This window comes from Ascaphus truei, chromosome 10, assembly GCF_040206685.1.
Source record: "Ascaphus truei isolate aAscTru1 chromosome 10, aAscTru1.hap1, whole genome shotgun sequence".
In the NCBI taxonomy this organism is placed as follows: domain Eukaryota; kingdom Metazoa; phylum Chordata; class Amphibia; order Anura; family Ascaphidae; genus Ascaphus; species Ascaphus truei.
The window spans coordinates 55256885-55277905 of NC_134492.1; the positions used below are offsets into that span (position 1 = coordinate 55256885).

Sequence of the window (21021 nt, forward strand, 5' to 3'; positions counted from 1 at the left end):
TACACACTGCTCTGCGTGTTACAGATACACACTGCTCTGCATGTTACAGACACTGCTCTGCGTGTTACAGACACACTGACACACTGCTCTGCGTGTTACAGATACACACTGCTCTGTGTGTTACAGATACACACTGCTCTGCATGTTACAGATACACACTGCTCTGCATGTTACAGATACACACTGCTCTGTGTGTTACAGACACACTGCTCTGCGTGTTACAGATACACACTGCTCTGCATGTTACAGATACACTGCTCTGTGTGTGACAGATACACACTGCTCTATGTGTTACAGATACACACTGCACTGCGTGTTACAGATACACAATGCTCTGCATGTTACAGATACACACTGCTCTGCATGTTACAGATACACACTGCTCTGCATGTTACAGATACACACTGCTCTGCATGTTACAGATACACACTGCTCTGCGTGTTACAGATACACACTGCTCTGCATGTTACAGACACTGCTCTGCATGTTACAGATACACACTGCTCTGCATGTTACAGACACACACTGCTCTGCGTGTTACAGATACACATTGCTCTGCGTGTTACAGATACACACTGCTCTGCGTGTTATACACACAATGCTCTGAAATGACTGACAGATATAGTTGCGGGCAGTAGGGGGCGCTGGTGTGGGAATTGGCAAAGGTTCACTGGTATTTTCCCGTGGATGGAATCCCCCTCCCACCCACAGAAAAACCTAAGCCTTTATAAAGGGGACGTCCCGTCACAGAGCCCAGCTATCCTGTACCCCGAGTGCCTGAGACAGCCTTATACAGGGGGAGAAGAGACGTCCAGTAACAGAGCCCAGCCATCCTGTACCCCGAGTGCCTGAGACAGCCTTATACAGGGGGAGAAGAGACGTCCAGTAACAGAGCCCAGCTATCCTGTACCCCGAGTGCCTGAGACAGCCTTATACAGGGGGAGAAGAGACGTCCAGTGTCAGAGCCCAGCTATCCTGTACCCCGAGTGCCTGAGACAGCCTTATACAGGGGGAGAAGAGACGTCCAGTAACAGAGCCCAGCTATCCTGTACCCCGAGTGCCTGAGACAGCCTTATACAGGGGGAGAAGAGACGTCCCATCACAGAGCCCAGCTATCCTGTACCCCGAGTGCCTGAGACAGCCTTATACAGGGGGAGAAGAGACGTCCCATCACAGAGCCCAGCTATCCTGTACCCCGAGTGCCTGAGACAGCCTTATTCAGGGGGAGAAGAGACGTCCAGTAACAGAGCCCAGCTATCCTGTACCCCGAGTGCCCGGGAAACATCCGAGCCATGTCGGGAGCTCCGATCCTACCTGTAATCTGCCTGCAGGTCCTATTCATCACTAGTAAGGCACTATTCCCTGTATCTACTTATCTTGTAATATCCCTTTCCCTGCCAGAAAACCTCTCCCGCCGGTGAATTGTGTGGAGATATAGATATATATATACACACATATATATATATGTAGTGGTATCAGTACCGTGTTAGCCGAGCTTCAATAATCAAAAAATAAATAGATGATACCGTTCTGTGGCTAACGAAATGCTTTTATTTGTATATATATATACACACATAGATAGACAGATAGATAGATAGATAGATAGATAGATAGATAGATAGATAGATAGATAGATAGATAGATAGATAGATAGATAGATAGATAGATAGATAGATATACATATAAACTGTGTATACTGTATACATACTGTTTGTGTGTGTGTGTGTGTGTGTGTGTATATATATATATAATATATATATATATATATATATATATATATATATACATATGTGTGTATACATAAATATGTACGGTATATATACATATATGTGTGTGTTTAGCTATATCATGCATGCATACATTAAAGAGATAAAGGGTGATACTTTATTTAACCCTTTGCTGCTCTGCGTGTTACAGATATATACTATATTCAATAGGCAGAATTCTGCCATACGAAACCTTACAGTCCAATGACTCAGCCAGACTCCAAAGTCTCCCAGCGACAGAACGCTCCCTATGGCAGATCACTGCTTAGTAACTCTCCCCAAGTGCATTGCTGGCAAGCAAAGGGTTTGAAGAAAATGTGTCCGTGTTTATATGTTAAACCAGATCTAAAACCTATTATAAGGGATGATGTCTATGAAGGGAATGATGAAAATGTAGAGACAGTGTGGATAGAAATTAGCTGTGGAGGTAAAAGTATAAAGAAAATGTTTGTGGGAATATGCTATAAACCACCAAATATCTGTGAGATTGGTGTACAAAATAAAGCAAATTGGACTCAGTAATAATATATGAACCTGGATTGAAAACTGGTTAAAGGACAGACAACAGAGGGTTGTCATAAATGGAACTTTTTCAGGTTGGGCTAAAGTCGTGAGTGGAGTACCTCAGGGATCGGTACTGGGACCCCTGCTTTTTAACTTATTTATTAATGACCTTGAGGTTGGCATAGAGAGCAACGTCTCCATCTTTGCTGATGATACTAAATTGTGTAAGGTAATAGGATCAGAGCAGGATGTAATTTCTCTACGGAAGAACTTGGAGAGACTGGAAACCTGGGCAGGTAAATGGCAGATGAGGTTTAATACAGATAAATGTAAGGTTATGCATTTAGGAAGCAAGAATAAAAAGGTGACTTACAAATTAGATGGGGGTACATTGGGGGAGTCCTTGATGGAGAAGGATTTAGGAGTGCTTGTAGACAGCAGGCTTAGCAATAGTGCCCAATGTCATGCAGTAGTTGCAAAGGCAAACAAGATCTTATCTTGTATTAAACGGGCAATGGATGGAAGGGAAGTAAACATATGAGCCACCAAATGAATAAAGGGGATGGACAATCTAACTTATGAGGAGAGGCTAGCTAAATTAGATTTATTTACTTTAGAAAAGAGGCGTCTAAGAGGGGATATGATAACAATTTACAAATATATTCGGGGACAGTACAGGAGCTTTCATAAGAACTATTCATCCCACGGGAAGTACAAAGGACTCTGGGCCATCCCTTAAGGTTGGAGGAACGGAAATTTCACCAGCAACAAAGGAAAGTGTTCTTTACAGTAAGGGCAGTTACAGTGTGGGATTCATTACCCATGGTGGCAAGTGTTTTATTTCTACTGGCAATAGTAAATATCAATTACAAGTGTAATATAAATAGCAGGTCGTGTGATGCTCCTGTGACGGACCAGTCTATAATAAGACTTCTTCCTCCATCAGACAGGTAAAGAGAGCGTTTGCAGAGTTAGGACCTGTAAGGAGGGGGGATGCCTTGGCGAGGTTACAGGCTTAACATGCTCCGGCCAAAGAATCGGACTAAATGACTCTCACTTCTGAGAAGACAAACAGATGAATATATAACTATACAATGTGTGATATTGGATGTAGCACGGAGGCTTGTTGTCTTTTGTGGTGTACATGAGGTCACAGTCCCAGCAGCGCACCTATTTACACAATATATATGGTGTGGTGGGCTTGGTTCTGAGCTTGCGGGGGCTGTGTGTGTTTGTCATATTATTTACCATCACTATACTGTGAAAAGAATACATTTTGATCATCTTTATAATGAAACCTCCGCTCTGCGTCAACTCCCTTTTTGGGTTGATGCAAAGCAGCTTAATTCTGCGCTAACAGACTTTTTTAGGGTTTACGCCAAGTTCAACTCGGTGGGCGGTTGGACGCATAGAAAGTGTGTTTTTTTCTTTAGTAATTACCTGTTACATCCGTACGCCCAGCGCCGCCCATTCATTGCTTAGTGTAGCTGGCGGGCGGGCGGAGAACTCTGCGCTTAGTACAGCGGTGCCACTGAAATTGAGTTTGACATGCACACATTTTGCACCCAGAAAGCCGTTTGTGGCTCGTAGTACAAAACCTACAGTACGTGTCTCTTTATCCCACCTGTCAGCAGTAAAACGGACATTTTCTTCAATCGTGTATGTGCGTGTGTGTATGTGTGTATGTTTGTGCATGCGTGTGTGTGCATGCATGCGTGTGTGTGTGGGTTTGTGTGTGTGCATGTGTGTGCGTGCGTGTGTGTATTCGTGCGTGTATCTGTGACAGTGACTGATCTAATCTATCTTCTGCCCCCAGCCTCCGCCTTCCATATCACTCTGTCCCCGTCGCAGACGGCGATCGCAGGCCAGATTGGCGAGTCTCTCCTCCTTACCTGTGAGGCCTTTGGCTGCCCAGATCCCTCCTTTGTTTGGAGAACTCCGGAAGACAAAACGTTAAGCGGCACGGTCAACAACGAAGGCGGCAAGTCCCTACTGACCATGACAAATGTCAGCGCAGAGAGCGATGGATACTACACGTGCAAGGCGATGTGCGAGCATGAGAAGCCAGACGAGAGAAGAATCAAGATCTCCGTGTACTGTAAGTGTGTCTTATCGCCGGGCGTATGATGAGCACCATGTGATGGGACATGGGGGTACAGAGCACAATTACTTTCTGCTTTTTACACCCAGAATACCACTGCATTTCTTTTTAAATACTTACTGTGCAATTCCACTTGTGGTATGTTTTTGTTGTTGTTTTTTTTAAAGAGATTTACTTTACAAGGATTCTTTCCTTTGTGGCCTCAGATACAGGATAACCCTTTCTATCCTGGGGTCCAAATAGCCTCGACCAGTGTAATGGACTTACTTTTTCAGGCCGCTTCAAAGGAGGCCAACCCAACAGGTCCCCACCCCACACCAACACCCCGGCCAAGCAGCTCTGACATATGTGGGACCTCCCATTACCAGGAAGTTGTGCCAAAAAGCCCCCACCTCCATCTTTCATACATTATTTTTCAGCAATCTACTATATATGTTGGAAAGTTGTCTATCTGTTCGCTAGACATTGGGACACCTCTTAAGATCTCATAACCACATTGTGCCTGATGCTTCCTGAGATCAGGGAGCGGGTCTGTGTCTGGAGTTATTGGATACATTTTGTTTTTTATTCTAGGAGTTATTACAATTTTTCTAAGCAAGTCAGCCTCTGGGTCAATCAGGGTAATCAAATTAGAAAAAATGGATAATGAATAAAGGATTGCAATAGAAAGTAAGGTCAACCCTAAAATGTTCTTTAAGTACCTTAATAACAAAAAATGAGAAAAGAAAATATAGGACCCTTTCAGTGTGAGATGGGTAGGCAGATTATTGGAGATAAGGAAAAAGCAGAGGTATTAAACAAGATCTTTGCCTCTGTGTTTACCAGGGAAGAATCAATTTCAATTGTAGTGCCACAGGAGGAAGCCACAACCTCCATATTAATGAACAATTGGTTAACGGAGGAAGAATTTTATAGGCGGCTTGATAAAATTAAAGTAAATAAGGCACCTGGCCCCGGTGGCATACATCCAAGAGTTCTCAAGGAGTTAAATTCAGTAATAGCCAAACCATTACATTTAATATTCAAGGACTCCATTTCCACAGGCTCAGTACCACAAGATTGGCGTAAAGCAGATGTGGTGCCTATATTTAAAAAGGGAGCTAGATCACAACCGAGGATTTACAGACCTGTAAGCCTGACATTAATAGTGGGGAAGCTATTTGATGGCTTAATATGGGATAATATTCAGGAATACCTAATGGAAAACAAAATTATTAGTAATAGTCAGCATAAATTCATGAAGGATAGGTCGTGTCAAACGAAACGTATTCGTTTCTTTGAGGAGGTAAGTAGGAATTTAGGCCAGGGTAATGCAGTTGATGTGGTCTACTTAGATTTTGCAAAGGCTTTTGATACGGTTTCACACGAGGTTGGTGTACAAAATAAAGAAAATTGGACTCAGTAATAATATAAATGACCTGGATTGAAAACTGGTTGAAGGACAGACACCAGAGGGTTGTCATAAATGGAACTTTTTCAGGTTGGGCTAAGGTCGTGAGTGGAGTACCTAAGGGATTGGTACTGGGACCCCTGCTTTTTAACTTGTTTATTAATGACCTTGAGATTGGCATAGAGAGCAAAGTCTCCATCTTTGCTGGTGATACTAAATTGTGTAAGGTAATAGAATCAGAGCAGGATGTAATTTCTCTCCAGAAGGACTTGGAGAGACTGGAAACTTGGGCAGATAAATGGCAGATGAGGTTTAATACAGATAAATATAAGGTTTCGTATTTGGGAAGCAAGAATAAAAAGCCAATTTGCAAATTAAATGGGGATAAATTGAGGGAATCCTTGATGGAGAAGGATTTAGGAGTGCTTGTAGACAGCAGGCTTAGCAATAGTGCCCAAAGTCATGCAATAGCTGCAAAGGCAAACAAGATCTTATCTTGCATTAAATAGACAATGGATGGAAGGGAAGTAAACATAATTATGCCCCTTTATAAAGCATCAGTAAGACCACACCTTGAATATGGAGTACAATTTTGGGCACCAATCCTTAGAAAAGACATTATGGAACTAGAGAAAGTGCAGAGAAGAGCCACCAAATGAATAAAGGGGATGGACAATCTATGTTATGAGGAGAGACTAGCTAAATTAGATGTATTTACATTAGAAGAGAGGCGTCTGAGAGGGAATATGATAACTACTGTATATACAAATATATTCGGGGATAGTATAAGGAGCATTCAAATGAACTATTCATCCCAAGGGCAGTACAAAGGACTCGGGGCCATCCCTTAAGGTTGGAGGAAAGGAGATTTCACCAGCAACAAAGGAAAGGGTTCTTTACAGTAAATGCAGTTACAGTGTGGGATTCATTACCCATGGAGACTGTGATGGCAGATACAATAGATTTGTTCAAAAAAAGTTGCACATATTTTTAGAAAGGAAAGGTATACAGGGATATACCAAATAAGTACACATGGGAAGGGTGTTGATCCAGGGAGTAATCTGGGAATAGGTTGCAGGCTTCTCTCTCACACTATTATTATTATCGTTTATTTGTAAAGTGCCAACACATACAGCGGTGTGGTACAGCACAGGTACAGAGATCTGATCCTGATTACATAAACAGGACATGCACAGATACAGATAAGTGACCTGCTCCGGAGAACTTACTCTCTAGATGGAACTATCGTTCACCTTTTCCTTTTAACATTGCAGCTTTACCCAAGGACCCCGTCCTGGAAACCTCTCCTCTGTTGGTCGGGGTTCAGACCCACATCACTTGTACTGTCCCTCACGTGTACCCCACGGAAAGGCTGAGTGCTCAGATCCTGAGGGACGGGGAAGTTGTGGACGAATTCGAGGTGCCAGAGCCGGTGGGGGTTAGCACATTAAAGGACATCGTCCTGTCGTACGACTTCACCCCCACGGAGCGGGACGAAGGCGGAGAGATCGCGTGTGTGGCAACAATGCCATTTGGAGAGGAGATTGACCCAAAAATCAGACGCACGGCAGGGACCATCACCTTGAGCTGTAAGTGACGTTGTATCTCCGTCATTTCTGTGACATTGTATCTCCGTCATTTCTAAGTGACGTTGTATCTCCGTCATTTCTGTGACATTGTATCTCCGTCATTTCTGTGACATTGTATCTCTGTCATTTCTGTGACATTGTATCTCCATCATTTCTGTGACATTGTATCTCCGTCATTTCTGTGACATTGTATCTCCGTCATTTCTAAGTGACATTGTATCTCCGTCATTTCTGTGACATTGTATCTCTGTCATTTCTGTGACATTGTATCTCCGTCATTTCTGTGACATTGTATCTCCGTCATTTCTAAGTGACATTGTATCTCCGTCATTTCTGTGACATTGTATCTCCGTCATTTCTGTGACATTGTATCTCCGTCATTTCTAAGTGACATTGTATCTCCGTCATTTCTGTGACATTGTATCTCCGTCATTTCTAAGTGACATTGTATCTCCGTCATTTCTGTGACATTGTATCTCCGTCATTTCTAAGTGACATTGTATCTCCGTCATTTCTGTGACATTGTATCTCCGTCATTTCTGTGACATTGTATCTCCGTCATTTCTGTGACATTGTATCTCCGTCATTTCTGTGACATTGTATCTCCGTCATTTCTGTGACATTGTATCTCCGTCATTTCTGTGACATTGTATCTCCATCATTTCTGTGACATTGTATCTCCGTCATTTCTGTGACATTGTATCTCCATCATTTCTGTGACATTGTATCTCTGTCATTTCTGTGACATTGTATCTCCGTCATTTCTAAGTGACATTGTATCTCTGTCATTTCCAAGTGACATTGTATCTCTGTCATTTCTAAGTGACATTGTATCCCTGTCATTTCCAAGTGACATTGTATCCCTGTCATTTCCAAGTGACATTGTATCTCTGTCATTTCCAAGTGACATTGTATCCCTGTCATTTCTAAGTGACATTGTATCCCTGTCATTTCCAAGTGACGTTGTATCTCTGTCATTTCTAAGTGACGTTGTATCTCTGTCATTTCTAAGTGACGTTGTATCTCTGTCATTTCTAAGTGACGTTGTATCTCTGTCATTTCTAAGTGACATTGTATCTCTGTCATTTCTAAGTGACATTGTATCTCTGTCATTTCTAAGTGACATTGTATCTCTGTCATTTCTAAGTGACATTGTATCTCTGTCATTTCTAAGTGACATTGTATCTCTGTCATTTCTAAGTGACATTGTATCTCTGTCATTTCTAAGTGACATTGTATCTCTGTCATTTCTAAGTGACATTGTATCTCTGTCATTTCTAAGTGACATTGTATCTCTGTCATTTCTAAGTGACATTGTATCTCTGTCATTTCTAAGTGACATTGTATCTCTGTCATTTCTAAGGCTGCGCTTATAGTGCCGTCACCAGCGACGCTGAAATCGATGGAAAAATGAAATTGAAGTGACTTCCAGCGACGCGACATCGCGTCAAAACAAACGTATGTGATGACGCGACAGCTTGGTCGCTGGAAGTCACTTCAATTTGATTTTTCCAGCGACGTCAGCGTGACGTCCGCGTCGCCACTATATGCGCGGCCTTAGGACATTGTATCCCATGCTGGTCTTTGTATAATACAGATACACACCTCTCTGTATAACACAATGTTCATACAGATATTGGGCTAAGCTCTCCCTCCCTCCTGTAATTCCCTCAGACCCCCCTGGGGACCCCCACATTATGGGTGTCCCGCCCGGCACAGTGAGCGAGGGGGAGCAGATATCTCTCCGCTGCACTGCAGACAGCAGGAACCCCCCCACTGGTGTCCGGTGGGTGAAGCTGGACGGAGAAGTGGAAAGTCCCAGATGGTCGGAAGAAAACGGGGACCTGACGTTACTGCGCGCAGATCCGCGGGACTCGGGAATATATATATGTTACGCAGAGAACAAGTGGGGGAGAAAATCTGCACACGTGAACATCAGCGTGCAAGGTGAGACAGTGTCACCCTACAGCCACCCCTACAATCCCTCCTCATCCCTGCAATAACCCTCCCTATAACTCCTATTACTCCATATAACCGCTCCCTATAACTCCTCCTATTGCTCCCTATAACCTCTCCCTATAACTCCTCCTATTACCCCATATAACCTCCCCCTATAACTCCTCCTATTGCTCCCTATAACCTCTCCCTATAACTTCTCCTATTACCCCATATAACCGCTCCCTATAACTCCTCCTATAATTTATCCTATTACCCAATATAACCTCTCCCCATGACTCCTCCTATAGCCTCAAATAACCCCTCCCGATAACTCCCCCTATTGCCCCATATAACCGCTCCCTATAACTCCTCCTATTACCCCATATAACCTCTCCCTATAACTCCGCATATTACCCCATATAACCTCTCCCTATAACTCCGCATATTACCCCATATAACTTCTCCCTATAACTCCTCATATGACCCCATATAACCGCTCCCTATAACTCCTCATATTACCCCAAATAACCCCTCCCTATAACTCCTCATATTACCCCAAATAACTGTTCCCTATAACTCCTCCTATTACCTCTCCCTATAACTCCGCATATTACCCCATATAACCGATCCCTATAACTCCTCATATGACCCCATATAACCTCTCCCTATAACTCCGCATATTACCCCATATAACCTCTCCCTATAACTCCGCATATTACCCCATATAACCTCTCCCTATAACTCCTCATATGATCCCATATAACCTCTCCCTATAACTACGCATATTACCCCATATAACCTCGCCCTATAACTCCTCATATTACCCCATATAACCCCTTCCTATAACTCCTCATATTACCCCAAATAACTGTTCCCTATAACTCCTCCTATTACCTCTCCCTATAACTCCGCATATTACCCCATATAACCTCTCCCTATAACTCCTCATATGACCCCATATAACCTCTCCCTATAACTCCGCATATTACCCCATATAACCTCTCCCTATAACTCCTCATATGACCCCATATAACCTCTCCCTATAACTCCTCATATGACCCCATATAACCTCTCCCTATAACTCCTCATATTGCCCCATATAACCTCTCCCTATAACTCCTCATATTACCCCATATAACCTCTCCCTATAACTCCTCATATTACCCCATATAACCTCTCCCTATAACTCCTCATATGACCCCATATAACCTCTCCCTATAACTCCTCATATGACCCCATATAACCTCTCCCTATAACTCCTCATATTACCCCATATAACCTCTCCCTATAACTCCTCATATGACCCCATAGAACCTCTCCCTATAACTCCTCATATGACCCCATATAACCTCTCCCTATAACTCCTCATATTACCCCATATAACTGCTCCCTAGAACTCCTCGTCTTATCCCATATAACCTCTCCCTATAACTCCTCATATTACCCCATATAACCTCTCCCTATAACTCCTCATATTACCCCATATAACCTCTCCCTATAACTCCTCATATTACCCCATATAACCCCTTCCTATAACTCCTCATATGACCCCATATAACCTCTCCCTATAACTCCTCATATTGCCCCATATAACCTCTCCCTATAACTCCTCATATTACCCCATATAACCTCTCCCTATAACTCCTCATATTACCCCATATAACCTCTCCCTATAACTCCTCATATTACCCCATATAACCCCTTCCTATAACTCCTCATATGACCCCATATAACCTCTCCCTATAACTCCTCATATGACCCCATATAACCTCTCCCTATAACTCCTCATATTGCCCCATATAACCTCTCCCTATAACTCCTCATATTGCCCCATATAACCTCTCCCTATAACTCCTCATATTGCCCCATATAACCTCTCCCTATAACTCCTCATATGACCCCATATAACCTCTCCCTATAAATATTTCTTTGGCTCGCTGATCTTTATGGGGTGCTGATGGTGTTCCTGTTATATTTAGGGGAGCCGAGAGTCCCTCACATTTCCATCGAACCGTCCACCACGGTGACAGAGGGACAGGAGGTTAGGATTTTGTGCTCTGTACGGGGCGGCCCGGACACAGACGTGACCCTGTGGAAGGTGACGGAGGCGGGGGAGAGACAATTACAGGACATCGAGGGGACAGTCTTCATACAGAAAGCAGAGCCACGAAACGCAGGGGTGTACCGGTGCCACGCTGTCAGTCCATACGGAGAGAGAGAGGCCACGGAGTCACTAATAGTGCAATGTAAGTGTCAGCCAGGCCACAGTATATATCTGTGTCACTGTGTATACAGCATATGTCTTAGTGTCACTGTGTATACAGCATATCTGTGTCACTGTGTATTTATCTGTGTCACTGTGTATATATCTGTGTGTCACTGTGTATATATGTGTGTCACTGTGTATATATCTGTGTTATTGTGTCACTGTGTATATATGTGTGTCACTGTGTATATATCTGTGTGTCACTGTGTATATATGTGTGTCAATGTGTATATATCTGTGTTACTGTGTCACTGTGTATATATGTGTGTCAACGTGTATATATCTGTGTTATTGTGTCACTGTGTATATATGTGTGTCACTGTGTATATATGTGTGTCAATATGTATATATATATATATATATATATATATGTGTGTGTTATTGTGTCACTGTGTATATATGTGTATATATGTGTGTCAATGTGTATATATCTGTTATTGTGTCACTGTGTATATATGTGTGTCACTGTGGATATATGTGTGTCACTGTGTATATATGTGTGTCAATGTGTATATATCTGTGTTATTGTGTCTCTGTGTATATATCTGTGGCACTGTGTCTATATTTGTGACACTGTGTATATATCTGTGTCACTGTGTCTATATCTGTGTCACTGTGTATATATCTGGGTTATGTCACTGTATATATATCTGTGTTATGTCCCTGTGTATATATCTGTGGCACTGTATATATATCTGGGTTATGTCACTGTGTATATATCTGTGTTATGTCACTGTGTATATATCTGGGTTATGTCACTGTGTATATATCTGGGTTATGTCACTGTGTATATATCTGTGTCACTGTGTATATATCTGGGTTATGTCACTGTGTATATATCTGGGTTATGTCACTGTGTATATATCTGTGTTATGTCACTGTGTATATATCTGTGGCACTGTGGATATATCTGTGTTATGTCACTGTGTATATATCTGTGTTATGTCACTGTGTATATATCTGTGTTATGTCACTGTGTATATATCTGTGGCACTGTGGATATATCTGTGTTATGTCACTGTGTATATATCTGTGTTATGTCACTGTGTATATATCTGTGTTATGTCACTGTGTATATATCTGTGGCACTGTGTATATATCTGTGGCACTGTGTATATATCTGTGTTATGTCACTGTGTATATATCTGTGTTATGTCACTGTGTATATATCTGTGTTATGTCACTGTGTATATATCAGTGGCACTGTGAATATATCTGTGTTATATCCCTGTGTATATATCTGTGTTATGTCCCTGTGTATATATCTGGGTTATGTCCCTGTGTATATATCTGTGTTATATCCCTGTGTATATATCTGGGTTATGTCCCTGTGTATATATCTGGGTTATGTCCCTGTGTATATATCTGGGTTATGTCCCTGTGTATATATCTGGGTTATGTCACTGTGTATATATCTGTGTTATATCCCTGTGTATATATCTGGGTTATGTCACTGTGTATATATCTGGGTTATGTCCCTGTGTATATATCTGGGTTATGTCACTGTGTATATATCTGGGTTATGTCCCTGTGTATATATCTGTGTTATGTCCCTGTGTATATATCTGTGTTATATCCCTGTGTATATATCTGTGTTATGTCCCTGTGTATATATCTGTGTTATGTCCCTGTGTATATATCTGTGTTATATCCCTGTGTATATATCTGTGTTATATCCCTGTGTATATATCTGGGTTTTGTCACTGTGTATATATCTGGGTTATGTCCCTGTGTATATATCTGGGTTATGTCACTGTGTATATATCTGGGTTATGTCCCTGTGTATATATCTGTGTTATGTCCCTGTGTATATATCTGTGTTATATCCCTGTGTATATATCTGTGTTATGTCCCTGTGTATATATCTGTGTTATGTCCCTGTGTATATATCTGGGTTATGTCCCTGTGTATATATCTGGGTTATGTCACTGTGTATATATCTGGGTTATGTCCCTGTGTATATATCTGTGTTATATCCCTGTGTATATATCTGGGTTATGTCACTGTGTATATATCTAGGTTATGTCACTGTGTATATATCTGGGTTATGTCCCTGTGTATATATCTAGGTTATGTCCCTGTGTATATATCTGGGTTATATCCCTGTCTATATATCTGGGTTATGTCCCTGTGTATATATCTGGGTTATGTCCCTGTGTATATATCTGGGTTATATCCCTGTGTATATATCTGGGTTATATCCCTGTGTATATATCTGGGTTATGTCCCTGTGTATATATCTGGGTTATGTCCCTGTGTATATATCTGGGTTATGTCACTGTGTATATATCTGGGTTATGTCACTGTGTATATATCTGTGTTATGTCACTGTGTATATATCTGTGGCACTGTGGATATATCTGTGTTATATCCCTGTGTATATATCTGGGTTATGTCCCTGTGTATATATCTGTGTTATGTCCCTGTGTATATATCTGGGTTATGTCCCTGTGTATATATCTGTGTTATGTCCCTGTGTATATATCTGGGTTATGTCCCTGTGTATATACCTGGGTTATGTCACTGTGTATATATCTGGGTTATGTCCCTGTGTATATATCTGTGTCCCTGTGTATATATCTGGGTTATGTCCCTGTGTATATATCTGTGTCCCTGTGTATATATCTGGGTTATGTCCCTGTGTATATATCTGTGTCACTGTGTATATATCTGTGTTATGTCCCTGTGTATATATCTGGGTTATGTCACTGTGTATATATCTGTGTCACTGTGTATATATCTGTGTTATGTCCCTGTGTATATATCTGTGTTATGTCCCTGTGTATATATCTGGGTTATGTCACTGATCTGCCATTAAACTGAACAGAGTATTTTATCTCCAGACTCTCCCAGGAACACTGTGATTTCCGCCTCTCCGTCCAGTGTGAATGAGGGGGACACAGTGACTCTGTCCTGTGACAGTGACGGGATCCCGACCCCCAAAACCTATCTGCGACAACGCTCCACATCAGGAAAGTCCGTTCTTCTCTCAGAGGGGCCCTCGGTGACCCTGACGGGCGTGCAGAACCCAAGCGACGGAGTATATGAGTGTGAAGCCCGTAACTCCCTGGGGAGTGACAATGGCACTGTAGAGCTGATAGTGCGAGGTGAGGGGGGGGGGACCTGCTCCCATCATACATCCCAGAGCCAAAATACACCCCCATTTGCCTAACAGACTGGGCACTCTTCACATGTGCTGGTTATGGTAGTGGGCGGCGTAGAAGTGAGCCAGGAATATCCTAATTATTGCTGAGCCCCGCTCCCATAGGCTTGGGGCTGTGGTCATGTATGATCACATTGAACATTGCAGAAGGTCAATGGCTTCTCACGTCTCTAACTGGCGCGTCCTCTCTCTCCCCCCGGCAGTGCCGCCCCGAAACACGCAAGTCGTCATCGCCCCGTCCGCGGCGGTGCGGGAGGGTGAGCCGGTGCTCATCTCGTGCACGTCGGAAGCATGGCCGGCCCCTGCACTGATCCTGAAGAAGAAGACGGGGACCGGCCTGACGGAGCTGGCCTCCGAGCGGGGGGTGCACGCGATCAGCCACGCCCGGCCGGAGCACACTGGGACCTACGTCTGCGAATCCAGGAACGTGGCAGGGCAGCAAGTGGCAGACGCCGTGCTGACCGTGCAAGGTGAGAGGTCAACCTCCTAGGAGCAATCCCTCGCAGACCGCAAAAAGTAAACGTTCCTGGAACCAACTTTATAATGTGACGGCTTCCTTAGAAAGTTCCACCCTCCTACCCCCCTTACAGTAATATTTTCCCAAGCTTCCTGTGTAAAAATGTATGTGTCACATCTATCCATTATATATGTTGGAAAGTTGTGTGTCTGGTCGCAATGCATTGCGACACCTCTTAAGATCTCGTAACCACATTGTGCCTGGTGCTTCCTGAGATCAGGGAGCAGGTCTGTGTGTTATTACAATGTCTCTAAGCGAGTCAGCCACTGGGTGTTGTACCTGGCAGGCTATGTATCTGGTGACCTCATAATGCACATAGCCTGGTGGCAGACAAGGAAAGGCAGGTAGCTATAAAGGTTACACAGAAAGAGAGAGAGGAAGTCAGTTGGCGCATGAGGAGAACGTAAGAATACTGGAGAAGGGGAGAGACAGAAAGACTTGGGGACATCGTAAGGTATTAAAGGAAAGGAGAGGGGTTAGGGGGGGGAGAGAGAAGAAGGAGATAAGTGTGGGGGGCGAGGGGGTTGAGAGGAGGAGGGAAGGGATGAGTTGATTTCTTAGAATTTCCGAGCAACGCCGGTTACTTTTCGCTTGTTATCTATACAGCGTGGGAAACATTGCAATTTACTCTATTAATTGATTCCTTCTGCGCTATCAGTTCCACCCAGGAATACCACAGTGGTTGTGACGCCGTCAGAGAACGTCACTGAAGGTGACACTATAACCATCACCTGCGAGACCTACAGTTTCCCGTCCGCGACAATCATCCTGCAGAAGGTGTGCGCGGGGAACAGCACCATCCTGCAGTCCAACAACGGGACCTTCACCCTGCACAATGTGACCCGCAATGACACAGGGACCTACACCGTAAGCGTCCTTAACGAGGTCGGAAATGACACGGAGGTCATCGAGATCATCGTGCAAGGTACGGAGCGTGCTTGGGTCCTCAACATTATCCCACTTACACACTCAGCCCGAGTCCTACACAACCGGAGCGTCAACATTACCACACGGTAACACGTCCTTGTCTTTTCTGCAGTTGACAAGCGCATAACAGAACTGCATTCTGGTTTTAGCACATAAAAGGACATGTTTATTCTGAAGATAGATACTCATACAAAAATATCTTCATAGATGGTTGCATAATTATTCTCTTCCTTGGGTTAACCCTCTGCCTGATCTTGGTGGTATATCTTCCCTCAGTGTAATCCTTCTCCTTTCCTTCCATAGCTAAATCTATCAGTATTTCTCCTGAGAATATCCCTTAGGCAGCTCTTCCTTCTTTTAATACTATGATCAGATATGGCATCTACATGTGTCCTACAGCTTAAAACTGATGTCATATCAGATAAGGAGCTGCCCACCCTCCACGCAAGGGTATAAACTTATTACAGAAATGATTACCTCGGGGGATCATCAATTATCAATAGCAACTGTCTGTCGTTTGAACTCAAATGTCACCCGGAGGCCCTTCCCCAGACATCTCTAGACAGCCGTATGGCCTCCCTGTCTATCCATAGATTCTGCTTGTTAGAATAAGTTAGCCACACTCCTTTTACGTAAAATACTTCACTTGTAATGAGCTCTACAGAAGTATTCTGACATTATAATGATTCTACTTTCAGAATAAATTAGCCATATTTACTTTTCTTCTTAAGATATCTCTCCAACAGTTGTCTTACAATCGTCACTCACATTCTATTCATAATTTTTGGGGTATATACACTTACACACTCATCCCGAGTTCTACTCTACCAGAGTGTCAACATTACCACACTTACACACTCATCCCGAGTTCTACTCTACCAGAGTGTCAACATTACCACACTTACACACTCATCCCGAGTTCTACTCTACCAGAGTGTCAACATTACTACACTTACACACTCATCCCGAGTTCTACTCTACCAGAGTGTCAACCTTACCACACTTACACACTCATCCCGAGTTCTACTCTACCAGAGTGTCAACATTACCACACTTACACACTCATCCCGAGTTCTACTCTACCAGAGTGTCAACATTACCACACTTACACACTCATCCCGAGTCCTTCACTCCTGGTGCATCAACATTACCACACTAACACACTCAGCCCGAGTCCTACACTCTAGCAGCATCAACATTAACACACACACACACACACACACACAGCTATAGTCCTACACTACCAGAGCATTAACATTATCACACTTACACACTCATCCCAGGTTCTACACTCTTGGTGCGTTAACATTACCCCACTTACATGTCCCCATCCTGCCACACTCTCTCATAACCCCGCCCTGCCATGCTCTCCCACGACCCTGCCTTACCACGTTCTCTTGCCCCCGCCCTGCCATGGTCTCTCATGCCCCCCCGCCCTGCCACGCTCCCCTATGCCTTCGCCCTGCTATGCTCTCTCTCATGCTTCTGCCTCGCGACACTCTCATGCCTCTCTCTCTGACCGTCTCCCCTCTCTCCCTTACAGAGCGACTTGAGGGTTCCAGCTCTAGGTTCGTCACCCCACTCATAGTGGTGTCCTTGGCTGCGGTGTCAGCGGGCGTCAGCGGCCTGGTAATCCACAAACTGAAGAGCACAAAGTTGCAGGGGTCGTACAGTCTGGTGAACGCACTGAGAGGCATAGTGTGAGAGCGGAGCGTGGAGCGCAGAAGGGCACGACCTGCACGCATCCTCTCTGCAGCAGTGGACAGCAGCATTAATATTCCGTCTGGCAGCGCTCCCCGCCATCTCCAGGGGTTTAACCCACACCCTGCAGGAACACTGATAGGACACATGTATGTGTGGTGGTGACACGCCGGGCGATGCTTCCTGCCTGCGAAGCAAACGTCTCGCTGAAAGGACGGAGAGAAAGTCACAGAGAGAACATCTCTGAGTCTGCGAGTGGCTCCGAGACGCCGTTCGGAAGACAGAGTTCGAGCAGAAGCTTTCTACGTTTGTAAATATGTCGTATGTCTGTGGACTTTTTTTTTATGTGTCTAAAGACTGCTGTTATTTAACTAAAGTGTTACACGGGCACGTAGGCTCCTCACCCGGGACCTCACCCTCTATGTATGCGACACTGTGAATGTTTCATTTCAATGTATTTGGGATTCTGGGCAAATATTCAGCGGCGTGTGATGCATTTAAATGGCCAGAGTCTCGTCTCCACTGAGGCCTCAGCTCTAAGGACCTTTTGTTGGGATGTCTGATGGGCAGGAGGGGGCGGGTGGGGCAGGGATTAGGAAGGGGCAAGAAGGTGGGGGGGAGGGGGGGTTGGTTGGCAAAACTAGACCCCAACAAGAGAAGACTTAAAATGATGTCACTTTGGTGAATAAAAGGGACTGGGGAAGAGGGTACGAAGGGGGAGGCACAAGTCGTAGAGATAAAAGGAGTCCTAGGACAAGGGACCCTGCGCTGCTGCTGGGTGGAGGGGGGGGGGTGTAAGAGACTGAAAGGGCATTGAGCGCAGAGAGACGCTTCCTGCAGGAGGTGGTGGTGGGAGAAAGCACGGTTGAGGAATTTATAAATGGCTGGAGCCTATTGTGGGGTTAGAAATGTTATTAGTGTAACACATGCTGTATCCATCGATTGTTACACATTGCTCTGCACAGTTCAGATGCAAACATCGCTCTGCAATGCTCGGTACTGTTCAGATGCGCTCATCACTCTGTAATGCTCTGCACTGACCATATGCGCACATCGTTCTGCAATGCTCTGCACTGATCATATGCGCACATCGTTCTGCAATGCTCTGCACTGATCATATGCGCACATCGTTCTGCAATGCTCTGCACTGATCATATGCGCACATCGTTCTGCAATGCTCTGCACAGTTCATGTGCGCACATCGCTTTGCAAAGTTCAGATGCGCACATTGCTCTGCAGGAGCCTCCAGCATCCGACGGGCGCCAAATGCGTAATGTGACCTGTTTTTATATTGTGTGTACATGGTGTATTTTGTAACACGAAGTAAGAGATAAATGTATATACAGTAACAGGGCCGGGGCCTGCGCAGGGTTAATGTATATACAGTAACAGGGCCAGGGCCTGCGCAGGGTTAATGTATATACAGTAACAGGGCCGGGGCCTGCGCAGGGTTAATGTATATACAGTAACAGGGCTGGGGCCTGCGCAGGGTTAATGTATATACAGTAACAGGGCCTGCGCAGGGTTAATGTATATACAGTAACAGAGCCGGGGCCTGCGCAGGGTTAATGTATATACAGTAACAGAGCCGGGGCCTGCGCAGGTTTAATGTATATACAGTAACAGGGCCGGGGCCTGCGCAGGGTTAATGTATATACAGTAACAGGGCTGGGGCCTGCGCAGGGTTAATGTATATACAGTAACAGGGCCTGCGCAGGGTTAATGTATATACAGTAACAGGGCTGGGGCCTGCGCAGGGTTAATGTATATACAGTAACAGGGCCTGCGCAGGGTTAATGTATATACAGTAACAGGGCCGGGGCCTGCGCAGGGTTAATGTATATACTGTAACAGGGCCGGGGCCTGCGCAGGGTTAATGTATATACAGTAACAGGGCCGGGGCCTGCGCAGGGTTAATGTATATACAGTAAAAGAGCCGGGGCCTGCGCAGGGTTAATGTATATACAGTAACAGGGTCGGGGCCTGCGCAGGGTTAATGTATATACAGTAACAGGGCCGGGGCCTGCGCAGGGTTAATGTATATACAGTAACAGAGCCGGGGCCTGCGCAGGGTTAATGTATATACAGTAACAGGGCCGGGGCCTGCGCAGGGTTAATGTATATACAGTAACAGAGCCGGGGCCTGCGCAGGGTTAATGTATATACAGTAACAGGGCCGGGGCCTGCGCAGGGTTAATGTATATACAGTAACAGGGCCTGCGCAGGGTTAATGTATATACAGTAACAGAGCCGGGGCCTGCGCAGGGTTAATGTATATACAGTAACAGAGCCGGGGCCTGCGCAGGGTTAATGTATATACAGTAACAGGGCCTGCGCAGGGTTAATGTATATACAGTAACAGGGCCTGCGCAGGGTTAATGTATATACAGTAACAGAGCCTGCGCAGGGTTAATGTATATACAGTAACAGAGCCTGCGCAGGGTTAATGTATATACAGTAACAGGGCCTGCGCAGGGTTAATGTATATACAGTACAGGGTCGGGGCCTGCGCAGTTTTCTATTTCACGCGAGGAAATGTATTTTAGAAATAAAAATGTGTTTAAAAATATCTGTGTCCTGAAACCGAATAAATAGCAAATCCTCCAGCTCTGAATATACAATATATTTCTTCATAGTAAAAAAATGAGTATATAGTGTTTATTTAATGCTCAAAAAAAGTCAAATTACAGTACAGGCAAACAAGGGACCATTCCCTGACCTGAAGAGTTTATAATCAGATTGCTAGATTGGAAAACATTAGTAAATATTAGTGCTCAGTATGGCAGGAGAAAGGGCGAGTGAGTGTGCAGGAGAGAGGGCGAGTGAGTGTGAAGGAGAGAGGGTGAGTGAGTGTGCAGGAGAGAGGGCGAGTGAGTGTGCAGGAGAGAGGGTGAGTGAGTGTGCAGGAGAGAGGGCGAGTGAGTGTGCAGGAGAGAGGGTGAGTGTGTGTGCAAGAGAGAGGGCGAGTGAGTGTGCAGGAGAGAGGGCGAGTGAGTGTGCAGGAGAGAGGGTGAGTGAGTGTGCAGGAGAGAGGGCGAGTGAGTGTGCAGGAGAGAGGGCGAGTGAGTGTGCAGGAGAGAGGGCGAGTGAGTGTGCAGGAGAGAGGGCGAGTGAGTGTGCAGGAGAGAGGGCGAGTGAGTGTGAAGGAGAGAGGGTGAG

At 44.5% G+C, this 21021-nt stretch overlaps 1 protein-coding gene across 1 annotated transcript; it reads left to right on the top strand.

The window, feature by feature from the left end:
• The first annotated feature begins 713 nt into the window (after nucleotides 1-713).
• Nucleotides 714-18433, top strand: VCAM1 (vascular cell adhesion molecule 1). Its single transcript, XM_075616974.1, has 9 exons — nucleotides 714-1347; nucleotides 4087-4368; nucleotides 7036-7350; nucleotides 9025-9297; nucleotides 11268-11534; nucleotides 14398-14661; nucleotides 14921-15187; nucleotides 15893-16159; nucleotides 17705-18433. The coding sequence occupies exons 1-9, from the start codon at nucleotides 1293-1295 to the stop codon at nucleotides 17863-17865; spliced, it is 2151 nt and encodes a 716-aa protein (XP_075473089.1). The 5' UTR covers nucleotides 714-1292; the 3' UTR covers nucleotides 17866-18433.
• Nucleotides 18434-21021: the final 2588 nt, after the last annotated feature.

Excerpts from the sequence above, each read along its gene's own strand:
- VCAM1 (XM_075616974.1), top strand. The coding sequence starts at position 1,293 with ATGTCGGGAGCTCCGATCCTACCTGTAATCTGCCTGCAGGTCCTATTC. Across the intron at positions 7,351-9,024 it reads AGGGACCATCACCTTGAGCT|ACCCCCCTGGGGACCCCCAC; the intron begins GTAAGTGACGTT and ends TAATTCCCTCAG. Across the intron at positions 15,188-15,892 it reads CGCCGTGCTGACCGTGCAAG|TTCCACCCAGGAATACCACA; the intron begins GTGAGAGGTCAA and ends CTGCGCTATCAG.